The sequence below is a fragment of the Nannobrachium achirus genome, assembly GCF_963921795.1.
Source record: "Nannobrachium achirus genome assembly, chromosome: 14".
Classification (NCBI taxonomy): Eukaryota; Metazoa; Chordata; class Actinopteri; order Myctophiformes; family Myctophidae; genus Nannobrachium; species Nannobrachium achirus.
The window spans coordinates 56,117,939-56,135,722 of NC_137821.1; the positions used below are offsets into that span (position 1 = coordinate 56,117,939).

At 42.9% G+C, this 17,784-nt stretch overlaps 1 protein-coding gene across 1 annotated transcript in view; it reads left to right on the forward strand.

Annotated features, from left to right (window-relative positions):
* Positions 1-599: 599 nt before the first annotated feature.
* The window catches only part of LOC308298155 (protein NLRC3-like), a gene marked incomplete at both ends in the record, with an annotated part of 48,064 nt that continues 30,879 nt past the window's right edge, over positions 600-17,784 (forward strand). Inside the window, 4 exons of the mRNA XM_080741711.1 lie at positions 600-703; positions 1,850-2,023; positions 6,624-7,040; positions 11,230-12,966. Of these exons, the coding sequence (XP_080597837.1) occupies positions 600-703; positions 1,850-2,023; positions 6,624-7,040; positions 11,230-12,966 (2,432 nt within the window). The remainder of the gene's footprint in view (positions 704-1,849; positions 2,024-6,623; positions 7,041-11,229; positions 12,967-17,784) is intronic.

The following is a 17,784-nucleotide window of genomic DNA, read 5'->3' on the forward strand; positions in this document are numbered from 1 at the left end:
ATATTGGTACTCCATATGTGGAGATATTCCCATATATGGAGATACTGACACAGCCCACTAAGTCTGACCTTACAAACTCCATATTTGGACCTGGATGAGATATACTCCATATAAGGAGAAAGCCCCATACTGGCAAAGACATCTAACTGCTGACATCAGTATGACGGGTACTGATGTCACGCAGTACACAAATGAGCACTATATAAGAGAGGCCATCGCACCCTGAGTTTAGATGACAGCAGAGGCACTGGCCGACACGACTCCTATGGTTCACAGTCCGTACGAGTCGGGATATCTGGCCTTACAACCCAGATATCTCATAAGCATGAGGGTTGACATCTTCTTCTTCTTCTTTCGTGTATCATCATCCTTGATGATTGGTTGACAACATTTTATTTCACAAGATTTCTTGTTACTTAGGGGAGGCCATGGGGCTGGCTGTCGTCTTCTCCCCTTGCTGACGTCGGCTTAGCTCGGGTAAGTTCTCACACTCTCAAGTGTGTGTGTGTGTGTGTGTGTGTGTGTGTGTGCACTTGTATCCAGCATTTACTGTTTTCTGATGTACTTTATGAATCCTGACAGGTTGAATAAAGATCAACATGGAGACAGAGCTGGAGAGAGACAGCCCAGAGTCTCCATCAGTGAAGAGCTCGACAGATGAACCTCCTTCAGACAGTAATGCACCTGGACCTTCACACACACAGTATGTCAATCCTAAAGTGATCTAATGTTAACTCATTTACTGTCTCTCCTGTAGTCCCGAAAACATCTGTATGTTCCTCGATTATACGCCCGATAGTCCAGAGACTTTAATATGCTTGAATTGCTATAAAACTTTTAAGAGTATAATCACTGTTTATTCGCGAATCGGTCTCTAATCACCCTTGGAGAAGTGCTTTCCGGCTTTCGGTTTGATCGGTTTCCGTATCCGACCGGATACGCGTTAGCTTCAATGTAAACAGTAGTTGAGGCTGCTCAGCGATGGAAGCGATAAAATCCTGTACCATCGCACAATGTTGATAGCTTGTAAATCTGTTCTTTTTGAGCATGTGATAACCTCCTCTACCAGTTAAATGTGCTGCTCCTGCTCCACAGATCTGCAGCATGTCTGCTGGACACAGACACACCACAGTGCTTAGTCTGCTTTATATGTGATTGTACTGTGTACAAAAGATAGCAAGCAAAAATGAAACACCAGCCGGTGATGGCCACAGCACATGCATGGATAGAAAGCCTTTGGCACCATGGTGCCGCTTTCATACTAATATTACAACAAACAAAGAATGATGGATGTCTGTCTGTCTGTCCGACAACACAAAGACACCGAACCCTGGCTGGTCCACACCACACTGATACAAACACTGTTCAGGGGTCTGCTATGACAATGTGTGGCCCTCAACAAACCTACCACACCAGACCCCCATGTGTGGCCCCCAACAAACCTTCCACACCAGACCTCCATGTGTGGCCCCCAACAGACCTACCACACCAGACCCCCATGTTTGGCCCCTAACAAATCTACCACACCAGACCCCCACATGGCCCCCAACAAATCTACATTACACACATACTGTATGGCCAAAGCAGTGATGTTGCCACAGTGTTAAAGTCGTGTTTAACACTTTGGTGGCCATTGCTCTGATATACGCGGCCTTCAAACCTAGTCTGTAAACAGTTAACCACACTAAATAGCCAATCTTCAGGCTCACAACACAGTGCGATGCGACACATTGTGAGCTTGTAGATCGGGTATTTTTGCTAAATTTGGAGATACAAAGTTTCTGCATGACAGAAAACAATGAATGTTTTAACATGTTTAATTATGTCTGTTTCATTTGTGACAATTAAGGTCAAGGCCTCAGCTCTCTGGCCCCTCCCCCAACAGAGGCAAGGCTGTGGGGTCGAGGGTCAGCGCTCTCATCAAGAAGTTCTCCATGGCTCAGGAGAGTTCAGGAGAACCACCGCTCTCCAGCTCTGACTCCTTCCCTAGGATCCATGGAGAGGCCTCTGTCCCCTTCATAGGGTGAGTCAACATGATCTATAACCAGTTTATAATGTTCCCTTCAGAGGGTGAGTCTGGTCTACAACCAGTCTATACTGTTCCCTTCAGAGGGTGAGTCTGGTCTACAACCAGTCTATACTGTTCCCTCCAGAGGGTGAGTCTGGTCTACAACCACTATAGTATACTGTCCCTTTCAGTGACTCAGTTATCACAGTGAGACTGGACTTAACTCAGTTATCACAGTTAGCCAGGGGGTAAAGGGAAATTAACTGCATTTGCCCTGATGTAAAAGGTAAGCCACCAGAAACATTATCTATGACCCAGTAGGAACACAACCTACATGGAATACCCGGTCAAATTGCTGCTGGAAATCCAATATGGCCGCCTCAATATTGGCCCATATCAGAAAATAGCGCTGGCGATACATTTTCAACCAGATGGGTTAGAAATGTAAACTTGGTTTCTGTTTCATGGTTTCAGAGCATGAGAAACTCAATGGAATACTTATCTTTATGATTGGATGTATCTGGACCTTTAATTTGCATATTTGGGTTTTGACAGCTGGCTGTTGTGGCAGAAAGTCTGCTTTTTTAAGCATTATGAACACATTTGGTCAGTTTGAGCTTTCATTTCTATATATGGCTGCAGGAATAAATAATGTAGGGTATTCCGTTTTCCCTCAGATTCTATTTAGAATTGTGGGGATGATTGCAGAGAAAAATCTGTGAAAACGCCCACAATGTATGTTAAAGATGACATTTTAATAAACAAACTACAATACAAACACACCCAGCCTTGCCAACAATTTCAGCTTTAGGTCTGTAACAATTAACATAGTGGTATGCATTTAAGTAACAGAACAAAAGATAGATTACTTAATGACAGAGTGAAGTGGAGTCAGGGTGGCGTTATTGGAAATCACACCGCAGTTCTGGGCGGAGCCGTTTGTTTACACATCCGTCGGCAGGTTAGTTACTCAGAGTGTTAGTTTCACTGAGGTTAAGGTCAGGGTTAGGGTTAGGGTTAGGCATAGTTTTACTGAGGTTAAGTTTAGGGTTAGGGTTAGAGTTAGGGTTAGGTTTAAGTGATCGCACCTCCGTGCGGTCCAAGCGAACAAAAAGGAGCGCTCCCTAGCGCCAGTTCAGCCAATCAAAAGCTTCCATGGGCGGGGTTTGCCCAGAACTGCGGTGTGATTTCCAATCACGCGTCAGGGTGACCTACCAAAGGTTCATTTTGACCTCTATGGTGATGACCTCTATGGTGATGTCTTGCTTGCTTCTAAAGCCAATGATACTATGGTACAATAATATTCACTAAGTAGCATGGAATTGCCACGTTCGCACAGGAACAGTTTGTCTGGCAGCCATTGGTACAGCTGCATGATATTGACTTGTTCAGTGGCACAGGCCAGGCTGGCTGGGTAGATGCAAGGGGGACTACATTGCTATCACTGAGAGACCATCCATGAAAAAAAGGAATATCCGGCTTGGCAATGTGTACATGTTTATCTATTATGGTTGCTAGAGCAGCTCTTCTCAAGTGCAGGTCAAAGGCATTCTCTGACGGGGCAGCCTAAGGGTTGATCTATTATTGAGGAACTTGTACACTCTAAGCTTTAAGAGGGTTGATCTATTATTGAGGAACTTGTACACTCTAATCTTACTCAGGTCAAATCCTCTGGTTTGGATGTAGCAATTGTGAGGTCTTGTGTCTGATTGATGACATCATCTGAGAGGGAATCAGAAGAGTTTTCACCCAACTCCTCAAGTACAGGGAGATCCAGACACATGCCTTCTTGCCAGTGAAGAATAGTCGGTGGCCCCAGGGCAATAAAAGGACCGTTTGGTTCAGATTCTCGCAAATTTGCCAAATTTGGCACAGATGTTGTCCTTAACATACTTAATCATTTTAAGATGGGTGCCAAGATGGGCACCCCATGGTACTGCCATAATTGAGCAATGCAATTGGTGTCCCATTAACTTTACATTACAGGAAAAAAAAGCAAAAAAAGAATCTGCTTTAAGTAGCATATAACTGGTCAAACTAGGGGGTTTTCATGATTCTGAATCCATTGCAAACATCCGTTTTGCATAAAAAAACATTCATTGGGCTAAAACGGCCACCACGAAAGTGTTAAAAGTGATGACTCATCACTTTTCATCACTAAACCATAGTCTTGTAGGGCAGTTTTTTAGCCCAAGGAATGTTTTTTGTGCAAAACAGATGCTTGCAATGGATTCAGAATCATGAAAACCCCCTAGTTTGACCAGTTATATGCTACTTAAAGCAGATTATTTTTTTCCTTTTTTTCCCTGTAATGTAAAGTTAACTCATTCAGTTTTTTCAAAAGCCCTGGGTGCCAATGACGTCTTTGACGTCTTTTGTGTTTTTTGTATAGGAAAAAATATATATATATTTTTTTTTTCAAAAAACTTCAAAAGAAATTCAAAAAATCGTGGCACAGCTACCTTGGAGCCATTTTGGCATTTGGCACAGAAAGAGTTAATGGGACCCCAATTGCATTGCTCAATTATGGCAGTACCATGGGGTGCCCATCTTGGCACCGATCTTAAAATGATTAAGTATGTTATGGACAACATCTGTGCCAGATTTGGCGAATTTGCGAGAATCTGAACCAAAATATCCCTGGGGCCCCCGACTAGACGGGATAACGGGTGGTATCTCTGCCACTTAAACTATGGATAAAGGGCAGGGCACGACACTGTGCAAGCCCCAGTGCTGATACCATTTGATGGTATCACCTACAGCTCTGGAACTGGAAGGCATCTGAGATGGGTTGCTGCATAGTAAAGGCTGTGACGGGTTGAGGTTTTGGGGTGCCAGTTAGGACTGGCACACTCTATATCATCCGTAGAATCAGACACTTCCTCACCCAGGAGTCAGCCCAGCTCCTCATCCAGACATCTGTCATATCACTATTGTAACTCTCTCCTCACTGGCCTCCCAGCATGTGCACTTAAGCCTCTTCAACTGATCCAAAAGCCGCAGTACGACTGGTCTTCAACCAGCCAAAATTCTCACGTCTCCCCCCTTCTCCACTACTGTAACACTCCCCTTCCCTCGATGACCACACATGAAGCTAGATAGCATTATTTAGGTTTTAGAATGCAAATTAGAAAAATACACAATACAGGGCAAAGGTAGTGGGAATGTGCGTGCAAAGGTTCACAGAAATAGCACACTGCGTTCATGATTTAAGGCATTTTGTTCAAAACAGACCAATCCTGCAAACTGTGTTTTACATAAGTCGGCCTCCTGGAGGCGCTTTAAAATGCAGATTTGAAAAATGCAGGGCAAAGGTTTTTCCTTGGCCTCCAGGGAGTGCGCATACAATGTTTTACACTGATCGGTGGAGTTATAGGTAAAAACACAAATCAGCTTGTTATAATGCTACCATGAGGCTGATGTGAAAATGTTCAAGTGACATTTCTTCCTCAGCCTAGTGGGAAGTTGCGTGCAACATTTCAGGGAAATCAGACTCTGTGTTCATGATTGGAGGCATTTTGTTCAAAACGGAGCACTCCTGCAAACTTTGGAAGCCAATCTTATCCAATCAGGATGGAATATGAAAAATCTGAAGTATCTGTTTTGTTTTATGACTCAGAGATACTGTGTACTGATTTGCGTGATTTTTGGACAAAATCTGTAGGAGAACTGTCCAATAATGGGTTTTGCACAAATCCGCCTCCTGGTGGCGCTATAAAAGGCCCCTGTGAAAAATTCAGGGCAGAGGTTCTGCTCTGGCATCCAGGGAGTGTGCGTGCACTGTTTCGCTGCCATCGTAGCAACGGTGCCAGAGATTAGCTGTCCACAGATAGAAGGAGAGGACAGACGGACGGACGGACACACACACATGGACGGACGGCGGACAGGGTGCAAAACATAGTCTCCCCATGCCTTCTGCTGGTGGAGACAATAAGTGTTAAATAGTACTGTAATAATTACTATAAGATCTCCATGTTCTCTTCAACTCTTTATAAACTGAAAATGCATATTTAAACAAAATATATCACTACATTTTACTAGTAGATACAATACTTTAGGCAAGTGACCTTTTTACTTTTGGAAAATAATATTGAAGAAACTGTTAACTGGTTAATGTGTGTAGTGTACTTTCACTTTAAATTAATAACTTTGCTTCCTCGGGCAGCGCTGGCAGGTATCAATACACTTTTAGACAGACGAGTTTGTGCCAGCGATGGTGATTCGATTTATTTCTTGATCTCCTCTTGCCTTGATTGTTTAGACAAGACATGACGCCATGGACCGCTATGCTCGATAACGGGAATTTGTTACCGAGTTTGTACGGTTTCGAGCTCCATCCGATATTTCTTGACCCACTTCCCTGATCTCACGGGAAAGTCATGAAAGGTGGCAAAGGATGATTGATCGGCGTCATACTTGTAGTGTTGCCAGTCTCCAGACGAAGATCCTGCAAGAATGTATAATAATGTATAATATAATGGCACAATCTGACATCTGACAAAGTTGTGTACTTTCAACCCGGATTAATGACCTGCTACAATGCCCTGGGCGTTGCCGTCGGCCTGGCGGAGGTAATAAAATGAATGCAACACTATTCTTCATCTCTTCCTACCAGGGTTGATCAGCAGAGAGCAGACTCTCCTGCCTCCAGCTGTGTCTCCATGAAGAGTGATCAACAGAGAGCAGACTCTCCTGCAACCAGCTGTGTCTTCATGAAGAGTGATCAGCAGAGAGCAGACTCTCCTGCCTCCAGCTGTGTCTCCATGAAGAGTGATCAGCAGAGAGCAGACTCTCCTGCATCCAGCTGTGTCTCCATGAAGAGTGATCAGCAGGGAGCAGACTCTCCTGCACCCAGCTGTGTCTCCATGAAGAGTGATCAGCAGGGAGCAGACTCTCCTGCACCCAGCTGTGTCTTCATGAAGAGTGATCAGCAGAGAGCAGACTCTCCTGCACCCAGCTGTGTCTCCATGAAGAGTGAGCGGTCCGGAGGAGGACTCGTGGACTTCAGAGTTGGACAATCTACTGATCAGAGGTCAGAATGTAAAACACACTCACAACTAGAAAGAGTTCTGGGACATTGCAAGTGTGGTTGCACTGACACGCGTCACAATGAATCCTCTGGGAAATGAATTCCATCTTACATTATCCCTTTCATGCCCATATATGGATATCTCTGTATCTGTCCTTGTCTCTATTTGAGCGGTGCTAACCATTCCGCCCTTGTCCTTTTTATGCCCATATATGGAGATCCCCGTCTGTAGAACAAGCCACACAGACATGGGATGTCTTCCTCCATATATGGGCAATCCCATATGAAGTCCTGTTAGATATGGGCTTAATATTGATGACATCAAGGATCTCCACATAAGGGCATGAAAGGGATTCTGTTAATGTGGTTCCCCTGACATCACACTCACAGTGATGTCAGAGCGTGATGTCAGAGCGTTAAACCCATAGGCCGTAAAAAAACATACACAGACAGACGTCTGGAGACATGTGCCGTTTCTCATACTAAACTGCGACCTACGGTCGCAATGAAACTGCCCTGTTAGGGAAACCTGACTAACAACACATGATTTATTCATCAAACTCTACTGAGTCATGAGACATGAATAAATGCTCTGGTTCTCCATACTACCTATATTGTTCAGATGCTCACCTGAAACATTTGAGATGTGGGACCAACCATCTCAAGACAAGTTTACAAAGTTCACCTACTGTTCCACAACAAAGTTAGAGCTATAATCTAGTTATATAGTTATATTTAGATATATTTATACTATTAGGCTATATGGTGACCCAAGGAAAAGTGTCTAGAAAATGGATGTCAGTTTCCAAATGCAACAGAAAACACTGCATACGCACACAAAGCTTATGCATGACTGCATCAAATAACCATTAATTATGAAAATGCCCCCGACCCGCACCGACACTTATTTTTCCCACCACTTTTTCTTGGAGGAAGGAAACCACTGATTTACACTGACTTGCAAACGTTTTCTAATGTGCAGTGCATGCAGCTTGCCTGCTTGTTACCCTTAACCCTTAAGTGCTGTTCGGGTCATTTTGACCCGTTTTACATTTTCATTTGAAAAAAAAAGGTAGAAGTTAAAAATGTTTCCACCTGAAACTCACTGGCCTTAAAGATTCTTCTGAGATGAACATGTAAAAAAAATATTTTTGCACTACACCCATGCTACACCCCCCTCATATTTTTTGAACCTTAAGTGCTGTTCGGGTCATTTTGACCCGGAAGCACAGAAATACACAGTATTATGCCAAAACACAGACACACAGTCACCCCCACTTCTAACACCCCCCTTCCGAAGCCCCATTCTGAACCCTCCCCCCTTCCTATAAGCATGAGCAATATTGCCCAGTATTAAATGAAGTAGTTTTTTTTACATGGATTTCAGCTAAATCAGTAAAAACGCCTAGCTCTTTCAGTGTTTAATGTGATATAGCAAAGCAGAAATGCAAACATTTACCAAATATATCATATGAATTGTTTGGTATTGAGTCAAAGTCAATGTATCATGATGATTTGTTAAGTTAAAATTTATATTAGTGTTGTTTTTTTTAAACCAAATATCCACCGGGTCAAAATGACCCGAACAGAACGAAGGTGTAGTGAATCTGAACAGAACTTAAGGGTTAATATGAAAATTAAGCCACATCGTGGCTTTTGAAAGTGTTTTAGATAGTACGTCGATTATTAAATAATATAAATAGTAACATGCACTGCATTTCTGGTCTGACTACAGTGACTCGCTGCACAGCAGTGGAGACACACTAAAAATCCTCTTATAGCAGACCTTTACTTTGCAAACTGTTAATAAAGTTTTCCACAGTTATCAATGTTGGATTGGATCCAATAAACACAACGTTTATTCAGTTTTAACAGCTTTTATTCAGCGCACTGTCTGTAAACAACAACACACGGTTTCCGTCCATATTCACATCTGAATACCCAGCGCCCCCTGCGCATGTGTATAGACCCACAGTGTGAGCCGTAATGTGTGCAATAGAGTAGCAGTGTAAGTTAACAATCAATATCAATAGCCTTTATTAATATTTCTTCTGTCTTACCAGCATTGACGGATCTGACATCTGCGTTTAATGTCCAGTGTCCAGTGTCCACATCGTGGCCTTTACCGGCTTTCTATCAGCTTGGGCTATAAATCAAACTATTAATAATCCAACCATCATGGTTTAGGCTACATGAAACATCTGCCTTTTAATTTCTTGTCCACAACATGCACATAACGCCCGGGCAGCAGCAGGCTGTTAACCTTTGACTGTAGCAGCTTATACATGGAATTATATTTATCCAACCATTATGGTTTACATGTTGTCATGGAGGAAGAGGATAGCATCCACCGTGGACGGGTTCAACGCTGTTCTTCTCTCTTCGATGACCCTTCCAGCTGTGCTAAAGTTGCGTTCGCTGCTGCTGCCTGGAATAGCCAGAATGCCCCTGGCGAGTATCCCTAGTTTAGGGTAGGTGATGTTCTTGCCACCTCATTCCTCTTGTGTCTGGTGAATCTGGTGATTCTGCGAGGCATAAAATTCAATGTCATCGATGACATTATCCACAGGCACGTTGTCCCAGTCCTCAAAGTCAAGTCCTGTAGTGCAGCTCTCTTGGGTACAGGCGGTCCATCACCTGTTGCAGCATCTTCCTCTGGCTCGGTGGCGGTGTTGTTATTGATGTCGCTCAGCTGTTTCTGAACCTCAAGAAGAATAAAGAAATGTCCTCTTCATTCACATGATAATTATTTCAACATTTGTATTCACCACCAGAAGTCTTCACCACAGACCAGTGTCTCCAACAGTGAAGAGTGACCAGTCTAAAGATGAACCTCCTTCAGACCCTGATGAACCTGGACCTTCACACACACAGTATGTCATTCCTTCTAAATCGAATGTGGAGTTGTGCCATGATCCAAGCAGGATAAAATAAAACAGTTTATTTTATGACATACGGTTCAAGAGTTATAGGCCAAAGCGTGAAGCTGGCTGTTGTAGCGCCACCATTAGGCTGTTGTAACCAAGTCTCATAGCAATCAGACGCTGCATTCATGATTTGTGGCATTTTGGGCAAAGCGGGCCCCTCCCACAAACTTTGAAAGCCAAACGATGCCAATCAGAAGGGACTGTGAAAGAGCTGACAGATTGATTATGATCACGTGACCACAGAGTTGAAACTATGTGCATGGCTTTGTTTGTGAGCCCCGCACGGAGGAACACAGATCTGTGTCAGACCCCAGACCTGCACATACATCATAACTTTACGTGTTGGTTCATGCTTAAAAAGAACAGATCTTACAAGATAACATCCTGTACCATTGCACAGTGTTGATAGCTTGTAAATCTGTTCGTTTTGCGCATGTAATAACCTCCTCTACCGGTTAAAATGCGCTGCTCCACAGATCTGCGGCATGTCTGCTGGACACAGACACACCACAGTGCAGACGCATAGACCCATACAGTGAAGAGACACAGACACACCACAGTGCAGGCTTATAGAACCATACAGTGAAGAGAGCACTTTTATCTCGGTCAGAAACAAAAATAAATCATGCTCATTGTAACGAGTAAAGCAGTGTTATTTGGATGAGTAATATGTAATAATATTAGTATGTTTTGGCAGAGTAATAAGTTACACTACTCGTTAATGGGTAAAGTAATAATATTACAGCAATATATAATTAAGTAACTCCTGCCCAAGTTACTTAATTATACTGTCCAGCACTGCACATACATCATATGAGTGAATGATATAGTCATATCTCCTTCTAACCCAACACTGCACATACATCATATAAGTGTATGATTAGTCTCCTTCTAACCCAACACTGCACATACATCATATAAGTGTATGATTAGTCTCCTTCTAACCCAACACTGCACATACATCATATACACGTATGTCATATCTCCTTCTTGTCCACAGAGAGACACCTGGACTGAAGACGTCCCTTCAAACCACAAGTGGACAAAGTAAGAATGGACACAGTTTGGAATAATTATCATTTTTACTACCTAACCCTAACCCAGCTGTAAGAATGTAAAGTTATGAAAGAAGCTGAATGTTTAAAATGTCTTCATTGTCTTCTCAAAGCAGGTGTCAGTCCGCAGGAGGATTTAAAGGTTTATAAGGTCGGTTTGAACCGTCTTGATCGTGTGACATACGTCACTGAAGTGCCCTCCCTCACCAGCATCTTCACAGAGCTCCACATCTCATTGGGAGAGAGTGAAGGGGTTAATACCCAACATGAGGTCTGGCAGCTTGAGACAGCTTCCAAGAAGAGGACCCTCCATGATGAACCAATCAAATGCAGTGACATCTTTAAGCCCCTCCTTCTTGGCAGAGATAAACCCATCAGAAGAGTTCTGACCAAGGGCATCGCTGGCATTGGAAAAACATTCTCTGTGTGCAAGTTGACTCTGGACTGGGCAAGGGGTTTGGAAAATCAAGATGTCATTCTCCTGGTTCCCTTCTCATTCCGGGAGCTGAACTTGGTAAGAGATGAGCAGCACAGTCTTCTCTCGCTGATCCATCGTTTCCACCCAGAATTAAAGAAGGTCACAGCAGAGCAGCTCGCTGTCTGGAAGGTTGGCCTCATCTTTGATGGTCTGGATGAAAGCAGGTTTCCGCTGAAATTTGAGAACATTCGCTTTGGTTCTCATGTCTTCCAAGAGAATGACATTGTTTCTGATGTCACAGTGACATCATCAGTGGATTTGCTGTTGACAAACCTCATCGAGGGGAATCTGCTCCCTAACGCCCTCCTCTGGATAACTACAAGACCTGCAGCAGCCAATCAGCTCCCTCCTGATTGTGTTGACCTGGTGACAGAAGTACGAGGGTTCACAGATCCCCAGAAGGAGGAGTTCTTCAGGAAGAGATTCAGTGATGAGAAGCTGGCCAGCAAAATCATCTCACACATGAAGACATCAAGGAGCCTCCACATCATGTGTCACATCCCAGTCTTCTGTTCGATCACTGCTACTGTTCTGGAGGACATGTTGAAGACAGACGAGAAAAAACAGCTGCCCAAGACCCAGACTGCGATGTACAGCCACTTCCTGTCAGTCCAGACAAAGAGGAAGTGGGAGAAGTATGAAGATGTGAATCAACAGCAGCTCATGGAGAAGGACAGGGAGGTTCTTCTGAAGCTGGGCAGGCTGGCGTTTGAACATTTGGAGAAAGGCAGCATCATGTTCTACCAAGAAGACCTGAAAGAGTGTGGTCTTGATGTGAAAGACGCCTCGCTATACTCAGGACTGTGCACAGAGATCTTCAAGAGAGAGAGTGTGAGCTTCCAGAGAACAGTCTACAGCTTTGTTCATCTGAGCATCCAGGAGTTTCTGGCTGCAGTCTACCTGTTCCACTGTTTCACACAGAAGAACATGAAGGTACTGAGGACATTCCTGGGAGAAGACAAATCAAAGGATATGTTTCAGAGAAGGCAGGGAGGAGGAGAAATGACCCTGGAGGATTTCCTGGAGAGAGTCATGAAAAAATCCCAGGAGAGTAAAAATGGCCACCTGGACCTCTTTATCCGCTTCCTTCATGGCCTCGTACTGGAGTCCAACCAGAGTCTGTTAGTAGGCCTGCTGGGTCCGAAAGTGAACAGTCCATGGAGAATCAAGAAAGTCATCAACAACCTGAAGGAGATGACCACTGAAGATCACTCTCCTGAGAGAATGATCAACATCTTCCACTGTTTGATGGAGATGAACGACCACTCAGTATTTCAGGAGATCCAACAGTACCTGAAGTCAGGGGACAGACAAAAGACAAAACTGTCTCCATCCCAGTGTTCGGCTCTGGCCTTCATGCTGCAGATGTCAGAGGAGGTTCAGGATGAGTTCAACCTGGACACATACAACACATCAGAGGAGGGGCGACGGAGACTGATCCCAGCTGTGAGGAACTGCAGAAAGGCTCGGTTAGTATTCATGTGAATAGAACACTTAATAGAATAGTCAATCTACCTTCAAACCACTACAATATAACCAGAAATGATGGTTAACATAAAACATTGGTTCTCAAAGTGCAGTCCGGGTCCACCAGAGGTCCAGTTCCAGTGGGTCCTGGAACTGAAAATTACTATATAGTGCTTTTTGTCCAAAGGGTGGCGCTATATGAAAAGTTGTGGGGACAATTCATCAGTAGGGTTCATTCTCCAGGGAGCATCAATGTGCTCCATAAGTTTCATGACAATCCTCACATTAGATTTTCACACATCAAGTGTGAAAGTGGACATTTTGACCTAATGGTGGTGCTAGAGTGGAGGTCATGAGGTCAGTAAAATATGGAGCCAGATCAGTCTCAATAATCATGAATGTGTGTCTCCAGTTTTGTAATTTGTGTGCCCACAGTTTGAACTCACATGCCCAGATTTGAAACCCACAAGGTCAGATTTGTGTGTGTTTTGTATCTGTGATTTGTGTCTGTGTTTTGTATCTGGGATTTGTATCTGGGATTTGTATCTGGGATTTGTATCTGTGTTTTGTATCTGTGATTTGTATCTGTGATTTGTATCTGGGATTTGTATCTGGGATTTGTATCTGGGATTTGTATCTGTGTTTTGTGTCTGTGTTTTGTGTTTGTGTTTTGTATCTGTGATTTGTATCTGTGTTTTGTATCTGTGTTTTGTATCTGTGTTTTGTATCTGTGTTTTGTATTTGTGTTTTGTATTTGTGATTTGTATCTGTGATTTGTATCTGTGATTTGTATTATTATTTGTTATTTGCATCTCTGATTTTTATCTGTGATTCAAATCCACAAAATACAAACACAAAACACAGATACAAAACACAGATACAAAACACAGATACAAATCACAGATACAAATCACAAATACAAAACACAAACACAAAACACAAATCACGGATACAAATCTTTTTGAGACTCTTCTGACTGTGGGCGTAGACAAACGTCATCATTGGCTGAGGAACCCAATTCCTCAGCCAATCACACCTTTTGCCTCCTCCCATTGGCATGGTTGCCATGTTTGCTAAAAGTAAGTTATCTGGACTTTCTTATCTATAAGTTCAGCTATACATGAATATATCCATACCATATCTTGTCTTACACAATCAGTCAATGGTGAATGGACTAATTGCGACCGTCAGGTCGCAGTTACTATCAAAACCTCGACCAGGTGTCCGTCTGTCAGTCTGTCAGTCAGTCCGTCAGTCTGTCACACGTCACACTTTTGCCCTGCTCATATCTCCGCAAACGTTGCACCGATCCATGCCAAATTTTGCACACACTCCTTGCCTGCCAAACCACAACCTCAATTATCACATGGCCCTCTTTTAGCGCCACTATGAGGCCGATTCCTGCAGAATCCATATTTTGGACACTGCGCCTACAATTTTTGCTTGTACCGACTTGCTAAAATCACGCAAGTCGGTACACAGTATGTCTACACTCATCTCATCAACATGGATCTGTCCCATTTAGCGCCACCATCAGGCCGATTTTTTCAAACACATTTTTGGACACTACTCCTACAGATTTTGCCCTAAAATCACGCAAATCGCTACACAGTATGTCTACACTCATGTCATCAACATGGATCTGTCCCATTTAGCGCCACCTTCAGGACGATTTTTTAAAACACATTTTTGGACACTGCTCCTACACATTTTGCCCTAAAATCACACAAATCACTACACACTTGCTCTAAACTCATGTCATCAACATGGATCTGTCCCATTTAGCGCCACCTTCAGGCTGATTTTTTCAAACACATTTTTGGACACTACTCCTACAGATTTTGCCCTAAAATCACGCAAATCGCTACACAGTATATCTACACTCATATCATCAACATGGATCTGTCCCATATAGCGCCACCATCTGGACGATTTTTTCAAACACATTTTTGGACACTGCTCCTACAGATTTTGCCCTAAAATCATGCAAATCGGTACACAGTATGTCTACACTCATCTCATCAACATGGATCTGTCCCATTTAGCGCCACCTTCAGGCTGATTTTTTCAAACACATTTTTGGACACTACTCCTACAGATTTTGCCCTAAAATCACGCAAATCGCTACACAGTATATCTACACTCATATCATCAACATGGATCTGTCCCATATAGCGCCACCATCTGGACGATTTTTTCAAACACATTTTTGGACACTGCTCCTACAGATTTTGCCCTAAAATCATGCAAATCGGTACACAGTATGTCTACACTCATCTCATCAACATGGATCTGTCCCATATAGCGCCACCATCAGGCCGATTTTTTCAAACACATTTTTGGACACTGCTCCTACAAATTTTGCCCTAAAATCACACAAATCGGTACACACTTGCTCTACACTCACATCATCAACATGGATCTGTCCCATTTAGCGCCACCTTCAGGACGATTTTTTCAAACACATTTTTGGAAACTACTCCTACAGATTTTGCCCTAAAATCACGCAAATCGCTACACAGTATGTCTACACTCATGTCATCAACATGGATCTGTCCCATTTAGCGCCACCTTCAGGACGATTTTTTAAAACACATTTTTGGACACTGCTCCTACACATTTTGCCCTAAAATCACACAAATCACTACACACTTGCTCTAAACTCATGTCATCAACATGGATCTGTCCCATTTAGCGCCACCTTCAGGCCGATTTTTTCAAACACATTTTTGGACACTACTCCTACAGATTTTGCCCTAAAATCACGCAAATCGCTACACAGTATATCTACACTCATATCATCAACATGGATCTGTCCCATATAGCGCCACCATCTGGCCGATTTTTTCAAACACATTTTTGGACACTGCTCCTACAGATTTTGCCCTAAAATCATGCAAATCGGTACACAGTATGTCTACACTCATCTCATCAACATGGATCTGTCCCATATAGTGCCACTATCAGGCCGATTTTTTTCAAACACATTTTTGGACACTGAGCTCCTACACATTTTGGCCTAAAATCACGCTGCGACCTGACAGTCGCTTATTTTCCGATTAGGGAGTCTTACTGGTACATTATTTTTATGTACTAAATACATATGCACACAGACGTTGTAGAGGCTATATGCAGATAACTCTTATGGGCCGCTGCTGCACTCCCGTTTCGGTGGCAGCAATGATAGTGGCTATACAGTATTCATATTTGATTTGTTTTTCAAGGGGCCCCACCATGTTTTTCAAAATATATATCTTATATAAATATTGGTCCATAATACGGTTTTATACAGGTTTTAGCCTTAACTCTCTCCCAGCCATTTACAATAGGCTTGTGCGCCTATACTGCCAGGAATTTTATTAACTCATTTAATGCCACCCTTTCACCACTAGAGGGGGCCAAGTGTGCCACAGACAATCCCATAGAGATATGCTGGTATATGCAGAAGCCCTGCAGCCATGACTTGCCTAAACACTTTCCTTTGTGCATGTACAGGAAGAGGATGAAGTTAGCTTGAAGTTAGCTATTGGCTACCAAGCATTTTAAAAGCCTTATTTTCGTCAACTTAGCCATGATTAAACCTTGCACACCTCATGCATGGGAAAAAAACAGAGAAGAATGAGCTCTAAAAAATCCAATGCAATCCTGGATTGCATTGTTGTGGGTTTGTGCAGTTTGTTCACAGCTTTCAAACAAAAAAATCCGATTGGAAATCCGTTCAGGCATTCTTGAGATAATAGCCATTATGTTTTACACTGTTGTGAGCTTGGAGGTCTGCTACCTGAGTTGTATGGGGGTTGTATGGGGGTTAAACATGCAAAATCGCGATTGAAATCATGTTCACTAGTTTTGATGGGGTCCAAAAAAAAAAATTCAAAAAAAAAATTTCAATTTTTTTTATTTATTTTTTTTTTATTTTTTTTTGAATCACGTGTATACACGTGATTGGCACTGTGGGATGCGCTAATATATCACGTGTATACACGTGATTGGCACAGAATGAGTTAATTTCCAAGTTAGCTTTAATCTAACCCAACAGGGATCATATTGTTGTAGAATGTAGTACTAGTACTATCCACTAGAGTGTGCCCAACGATAATCTCCTAGAGTCTGGACTAGCGAGTGGACAGCAGTAGACCCATAATGGCGGCGCCCATTGGCGGCCATTATGTCTCCCGGTCCGCCGAACGGGAGCTATAAAACACGATCCGAACGTCGTGCGCACGCCATTTACACTCGTTTTTGCTCTTGAGTGACCAATCTGTCAGTCCAGCCATTTTTTTCCGAATGAAAATCGGTCTAGATATGGTAAAGTTTGATAAGAAAAACGTCAACATTCAATGCTGTAAAAAGGCCCATTCTATGTTATGGCCGAACGACTTCCGGGTTACGTCATCGATGATGTCACTTCCTTCGAATATGTAACTTTAGACTAAAATTAAGCTAGAAAGGTCATTTATAGCTCAAAAAATGTCAAAAAAATACCAAAATGATCAGAAAATGATCCCCAAGGCGACGTTTGGCGATCTGGCTGCCTCACCCTCCTCAAAATGGCGATGGAAGGCGATTTGGCTGTGAACTAGTTAAAACAACCACTCGGATATTTAAATGTCATGTTCTGTCTGTAATTCCAAGCCGTTTCAAATGCACTATCAAAATGCCCTCTTCTTCTTTGGGCTAAAATTGGAACGATACAGAGAAGATTAGCATAATGAAGGCACCATGCTAATCTTCTCTGTATCGTTCCAATTTTATCACCACTTTACCCAATAAGTGTCCAAAAATGTGTTTGAAAAAATCGGCCAGATGGTGGCGCTATA